Here is a 7,349-nt window from a genome sequence, read left to right on the forward strand (position 1 = left end):
AATTCATCAAAACATGATTATATTGTAAATAAAAATTTGTATTTAAAACATCTAATAGGTTGAACTGAGTTATTTAAAGTGATTAATTCATAAAATATTAATGTGACCCAGTTCTATTATAAAATAATCACAAAGATCACGGACAGAAAGAAATAATTACTCTAGTAAATAAACATCTCTGTCTCATGTGTTGCACAGTTGTTACAACAGCAGTGTCAGAAAACATTCATTCACATTGAGCCACAAACACCTGAAGTAAAACCTGAATATGATTTGATCTGTAAGTCCTTACATAGAGTTCCATGACAGCCAAGAAAACTCTTTCAAAATGATTGATTTCTCTGTTTTAACTCGGCTTTGACTGTTTAATTCTCTGTTATGTGTCTAAATTTACTTATTTATTCATCCTTCATCTATTCATCTCAGCTCTAACAGTCAGGACAGTAGATTAAAGTAACTAATAAACTAATGAGTTATAAGAATAAATCTGAGAATATAAAATGAGATTTCAGAAGCTTATTGAACACCAGAACAGAACAGGAGACAGGATGTAGAGTCTCGTGGCTGAAGAAGTTAAACCGGAAAACAGCAGAAACACAAGACTTTTTATTTCACTAAGTATCTGTTCACATGTTCAGTGGAGGATGTATGCTAGACATGGCAGAGTTCCTGAGTGGGTTTAATCTACAGCTGATGATTGGTGAGTTCATAAATCATTTTTTATTATTATTATTTATCTTTTTTTTTCTTTTTTACATTTTGGACTATCCACATTAGCTGAAGGGAGATTACAGTATTCCGTTATAACAGGAAGTTAAATTAAAATGGAGTTTTTGGACAATTTAAATAAACAAAATATAAATAAAATATTCAAATATAAATATAACAGTATTGTCTACATGTTAAGTGCGGCTCCATGGATGTAATGTACTGTGATCTGTGTGTTAGGTTTACAGAGTGCTGATGAATCTTCTCTCTTCATGTGGTGTTTATCTTTCAGGTGTCATCAGTCTGAGTCTCCTTCAGAACATTTCAGCTGATCTGTTATCTGTTGATCCTGGAGAAAACGTCACTCTGCCCTGTAACATCACTAATTATTCAGAGATATCATGGTATCACAAGAACTCAGCAGGCGAGAGGCAGATTATATCGACCTCACAAGGGAATGTGGACAAACACTTTTATATTGATAATAATGAGGATAAGAGTCACTTTACTATAACAGAAAGCAGTAGTTCAGTCAGTTTAGTGATTATTGGAGTTAGAGACACAGATCTGGGATTTTATTACTGTGGAGGTCGAAACAAAGAACACATTCAGTTTGGGAAAGTCATCAGTCTGAACTTTACAGGTCAGTAACAACACTTTATTTACATTGGTTATTAATACTGTACTTTTTTATATTTATTTATAGACTTATTTAAGATTTATTTCATGTCATTACATATTATGATCTTGAGAATTTACTAAAATTATTATTTAGACATTAAACATGAATTTTCCAACATTAAACTTTAGACAGTAAACATGAACTTTAGACAGTAAACATGAACAAGCATTTATATACATCCATCAATCCATCCATCCATCCATTTTCTACCGCTTATCCGGGGCCGGGTCGCGGGGGGCAGCAGTCTAAGCAGGGACACTCAGACTTCCCTCTCCCCAGACACTTCCTCCAGCTCTTCCGGGGGAATACCGAGGCGTTCCCAGGCCAGCCGAGAGACATAGTCCCTCCAGCCTGTCCTAGGTCTCGCCCCGGAACACCTTCCCAGGAAGGCGTCCAGGAGGCATCCGGAACAGATGCCCGAGCCACCTCCACAGAGGAAACTCATTTCGGCCACCTGTATCCGTTATCTTGTCCTTTCGGTCATGACCCAAAACTCATAACCATAGGTGAGGGTAGGAACGCAGATCGACTGGTAAATAGAGAGCTTCGCCTTGCAGCTCAGCTCTTTCTTCACTACAACAGACCGGTCTATCGACCGCATCACTGCAGAGGATACACCGATCCACCTGTCGATCTCCCGCTCCATTCTTCCCTCACTCGTGAACAACACCTCAAGATACTTAAACTCCTCCACTTGAGGCAGGAGCTCTCCACCAACCTGAAGGGGACAAGCCACCCTTTTCCGGCTGAGAACCATGGCCTCGGACTTGGAGGTGCTGATTCTCATCCCCGCCGCTTCACACTCGGCTGCAAACTGTCCCAGTGCACGCCGGAGGTCCTGATTTGAGGAAGCCAACAGGACAACATCATCTGCAAAAAGCAGAGACGAAATCCCATGTTCCCCAAACCTGACTCCCTCCAGCCCCCGACTGTATACAGTAAATAATGAACAGGACTGGTGACAAAGGGCAGCCCTGCCGAAGTCCAACGTGCACCTGGAACAAGTCTGACTTACTGCCGGCAATGCGAACCAAACTCCTGCTCCGGTCATATAGGGACCGGACAGCCCTTAGCAGAGGGCCCCAGACCGCATACTCCCAGAGCACCCCCCACAGGTCACCACAGTCGAATGCCTTCTCCAGATCCACATTGCACATGTGGACTGGTTGGGCAAACTCCCATGAACCCTCCAGCAGCCTAGCAAGGGTATAGAGATGGCCCGTGTTCCACGAACTGGACGAAACCCGCATTGTTCCGCCTGCATCCAGGGTTCGACTATCGGATAAATTCTCCTCTCCAGTACCTTGGCATAGACTTTTCCGGGGAGGCTGAGGAGTGTGATCCCCCTGTAGTTGGAACACACCCTCCGGTCCCCCTTCTTAAACAGAGGGACCACCACCCCAGTCTGCCAATCCAGAGGCACTGTCCCCAACCACCACTCGATGTTGTATAGGCGTGTCAACCAAGACAGCCCCACAACATCGTGACTTGTGGTACTCAGGGCGGATCTCATACACTCTCAGTGCCTTGCCACTGAGGAGCTTCTCAACTACCTCAGTGACCTCCGCTTGGGGGATCAACGAGTCCACAAGTGAGTCCTCAGCCTCTGCTTACTCCTTCCACCGTCTGAGAATGTCCCCAGTCGAAGTCAGTAAACAGTGTGAGCAGGGCACTGCTTCCCCCTCCTGAGGCAAAAGACAGTTTGCCAGAATTTCTTCGAGGCCAACCGATAGTCCTTGGCCTCACCGAACTCCTCCCATACCCAAGTTTTTGCCTCCGCAACCACCTGGGCTGAAGCTCGCTTGGCCCTCCGGTACCTATCAGCTGCCTCTGGAGTCCCCCAAGCCAACCAGGCTCGATAGGACTCCTTCTTCAGCTTGACGGCATCCCTTACATCCAGGGTCCACAACTGGGTTCGGGGATTGCCGCCACGACAGGCACCGGAGACCTTACGGCCACAGCTCCGAGCAGCCGCGTCGACAATGGAAGTGGAAAACATTGGACTCAATGTCTCCAACCTCCCTCGGGATCTGGTTGAAGCTCTGCTGGAGGTGGGAGTTGAAGATCTCTCTGACAGGAGACTCTGCCAAACGTTCCCAGCAGACCCTCACTGCCATCGGATCCAACTCACCACCAGGTGGTGATCAGTTGACAGCTCTGCCCAAGTCCTCGATTTATATACAATGTGATTTTAAAATGATTAAACTAGAATTTTATTCTGTAGGTAATTTTTGTCATTTTAAAGGTTTAAGACTAAATGTGTTAATAATTGTGTAGAAGCTCTTTCACCAGGGACGCATGTCTAGCTCCAGACTCCTGTGTGGTGTCATAGTCATCACTTTATCTATAAAAGTTTGCAGGTCGATTGATTTTACAGTTAAGTCCAAACAGAGATCACTGGTCAGTTTATACTTTGTTCTTTTTGTTTAATTGTTTGTTCTTTTTGTTTCACTAATCTTATGTCTTTATAGTTTAAAGCATCAGTTTAGATGTGAAATGAAGTCACTGATGTTCACATAATGCATATAAACACATGATAGTTTGAATAACCAGAGAGTAACATGTGAATTCAGAGTTACAAGTTTTAGTCTTATGTGTTGAACAAAACATCTATTATTGATCAGACTTGAGATGTTTCCTGAATTTAACAATAATAATAATTATAGCTGCACAATACTGATTATTATTTAAGATATTTTCTTCCAGGACACTGTACTGATATCTCTGTGGTTCTGTGTGTATTTTAGGTGGCAGCAGAAATGAGACTCGTTCTTCATCAGAGGATTCAGATTCACACCAGACTGGAGTTACTGAGAACATCTGGATTATACATATGACCATAATGTGTGTGTGCTCCATCTCTGTCCTAATAATCATCATCTGCATGTGTGTGCTCTGTAGCAGGGTGGAAGGTAAAAGTGCTTTAACTTGTAGGTTAAACATTAAAGAATCAGATAGAAGTTTTGTGGTAATTATGTATTTATTGTGTCTAAATTTATTGTCTAATGTATATTAATGAACACAGAATTCTCTTTCAGGAAAATTATCATCATCATTATCATCATGCTGCAGTCATGACACCAGCTCCACTGAACAGGTATAAAAACATTCACATTAATGTTAAATAATGAGGACAAAAATATATTAACATTTTCCTCCAGAAACAAATTTTACTGCATTTTATCACAGTAACATTTTTAGTATTGGAATCAATTTCTAGGTAAATGAATAGAATTCATTCCTGGATAATTATTTCTGGTATGAGGAAAAGGACAAAAAAATGTGACAAATATTTGTTTATTTGTACAAATATGGCAGTAAATAAAATGCACATTTACATTAAATGACAGTGTAATTAGATAAAAGCTATAGTGGAATTTATAAATAAAATATAAATAAAAAAACACAAACAAAGGAATTTAATATTAAAGACAGAATAAAATATATGATGTTACAAACACATACAACCTTTACAGTTATATAACATTACCTGCTTTATTATTATTTATTTATGGAGTAAGTAACTGCAGACTGATGTATGTTATAAACCCTTTGATGTTCTATTCCTGTAGAGTTGATGTAGTACAGAATTGTCTACATTACCATGAAGCATAAATGAACCTGTGTGCTTAAAGATATTCCTCATTCTTACTGTGACGTCACAGACTCTTCTCCATGTCCTTCACTAATCTACTTTAGTTATTTTGAGATCAGTGTTATGTGGTTAAGTTTACTATTAAAAATACACTATTAGATTCAATACTGAAACTGTGGTAAAGAAGAAACATTCATTACCAAGAAATTATTATATTTCTAAATGTCTTTCTGAATAACTTTCTTCTTTTCCTCTTTCATAAGGACAAATATCTCAATAAATGAAAAATAATCTAATCTTATAATCTAATCATCACAAAATTATTCCAGTGATATAGATTTTTTGTGTGTTGCTTGAATTGTGTTTGCTGTAGATCAGCAGGTTATTCTGTAGGTGTTTTAAATCATCTGTCTGTTTTAATCTTAATTGAGAAGATATCTAATGTAAATCTAATGTAATGTATCTAATCTAATGAATTTAATCTAAAGGTTCTTTTAGTTTATACTTCTGGTTAAACTAATCTTATTTGTATTTAAGTTTCTTAAAGCATTTCACTTATTTCCTTTTCATGGAGCAGTTATTTTGAGCACAGAGAATGATCTTGATGTGCAGTTGAAAGTTCAGACTGAGATGGAGGGAAGGGGCTCTGTGGGATTTCTATAAATGACTGAGACGAGGTTAAAACACAAACAAACCTGTTTCAGTCACATAATACACTCGTGTTGAGGTCATGACTTACATCAGTATTATTTCTTATGTTCTACATATTTTCCAGTTTAATTACTAATACTAATTAATACTAAATACAAATACTACAAGATTTTCTGGTGCAAAAAATGGGAAAGAAAAACAAAAACTCCACCTAGTGTTCAAATCCTGTACTTACTCATTTAATATGATGCCTTATCAATCAAATATTCAGGCTTAAATGAGATGATTGGGGTTAAGATTTTATAAATGTTTCTGTAATAAAAAAAAAACAGACAATCATGAAACACTGCAATAAATGTGTGTGTAATAAACAGATAATAAACAGAACAGTGCAAATAATTTTATCAGGGAGGAAAAAAGAAAACCAAAAAATTAAGTGCGGGTTCATCATCTGAATCTCTCTACAGGATGAAAACCTTCATTATGCCAGTGTTCAGTACAAAAGAAAGACCAGAAAATCTTCTATGAACAACACAACATCAGATTTGGACAGTGTGACATACGCAATAGTCACCTCACAGCCACAGAGATACTGAACAACACAAGGTGTCACCATTCATTCATTCATTCATTCATTCATTCATTCATTCATTCATTCACTCACTCATTTATGTATTTATTTATTTATTTATTCATTCATTCATTCATTCATTCATTCATTCTCTCTTATAAACTGTTCACAAATATTTATCCATCTCTTTATATGTGGAAAAATTGTTTGAAATGGATTTAAACAATTTACACAGTAGACACAAATATAGACTTCTGTAAATACCAAAGACTTATACTAGAAATTAAAGCATTAAAAGGTTATGACTTTTTGTTTAGATTTGATCTTTGGCATTATTAAGATGGTATAAGGTTGTTTTTGTCACTAACATTATGTGTTCGCATGTGTTAACAAACCACTAACATATGCTGATGACACTCTGCTTCTCCTCTCTTCTCCTCTCTCAGATGGTCTGCTCTGATATCATCATGGATTTCAGATCATCTTAAACTTCATCCCGCACCACTGAGCTGATGTTCATCTCTGGAGCTTCATCACCATGTCAGGATCTTCTGATTTACTGCAGAACTCTTAGATCACACATCATGGACCATCAGTTACTCTTCTATCTAACTTGACATGGAAAGTTGTCAGGACACACAGTGCTGAAAAGGTTTCACTGAAATCTCTGTCAGACAAATTCACTAAATTCTTCCACCGAAACATGAAACATTTTGGGAGAAAGTAGAAAGAATATTATTATACCATGACTATCATGTAATAATAATAATAATAATAATAATAATAATAATAATAATAATAATAATAATAATAATAATAATAATTGTTGTTGTTTTATATTCCATAGATGGTATTTTATTTTGATGGTACTCTGTCTTTGTCAATACCATAAGCATTCTTTTACTGTTGAATCAAGATCCTATTTTACATCAATAAACTATACACCAATCGTCCATAACATTAAACACCTCCTGCCTGATGTTCTGTAGGTTCTTCTTCTGTTGACAAAACAGTTCTGAAAAAAAAAAACCAAGGCATCTGGAACTAAGACAGCAACAGATCCTTAAAGTCCTCTAAGTTGATGTGGGGTCTCCATGGATTAGACATATTGGTCCAGTACATGCCTGATCCAGTTGAGATCT

At 37.9% G+C, this 7,349-nt stretch overlaps 1 protein-coding gene across 1 annotated transcript; it reads left to right on the forward strand.

Moving 5' to 3' along the window:
- Positions 1-494: 494 nt before the first annotated feature.
- LOC113638194 lies at positions 495-7,134 on the forward strand. The gene is made up of 6 exons (XM_027139226.2): positions 495-700; positions 1,001-1,351; positions 4,138-4,302; positions 4,429-4,487; positions 6,104-6,242; positions 6,654-7,134. The coding sequence occupies exons 1-5, from the start codon at positions 631-633 to the stop codon at positions 6,230-6,232; spliced, it is 774 nt and encodes a 257-aa protein (XP_026995027.1). The 5' UTR covers positions 495-630; the 3' UTR covers positions 6,233-6,242; positions 6,654-7,134.
- The last annotated feature ends 215 nt before the right edge of the window (positions 7,135-7,349 follow it).

This window comes from Tachysurus fulvidraco, chromosome 10 (genome assembly GCF_022655615.1).
Source record: "Tachysurus fulvidraco isolate hzauxx_2018 chromosome 10, HZAU_PFXX_2.0, whole genome shotgun sequence".
NCBI lineage: Eukaryota > Metazoa > Chordata > Actinopteri > Siluriformes > Bagridae > Tachysurus > Tachysurus fulvidraco.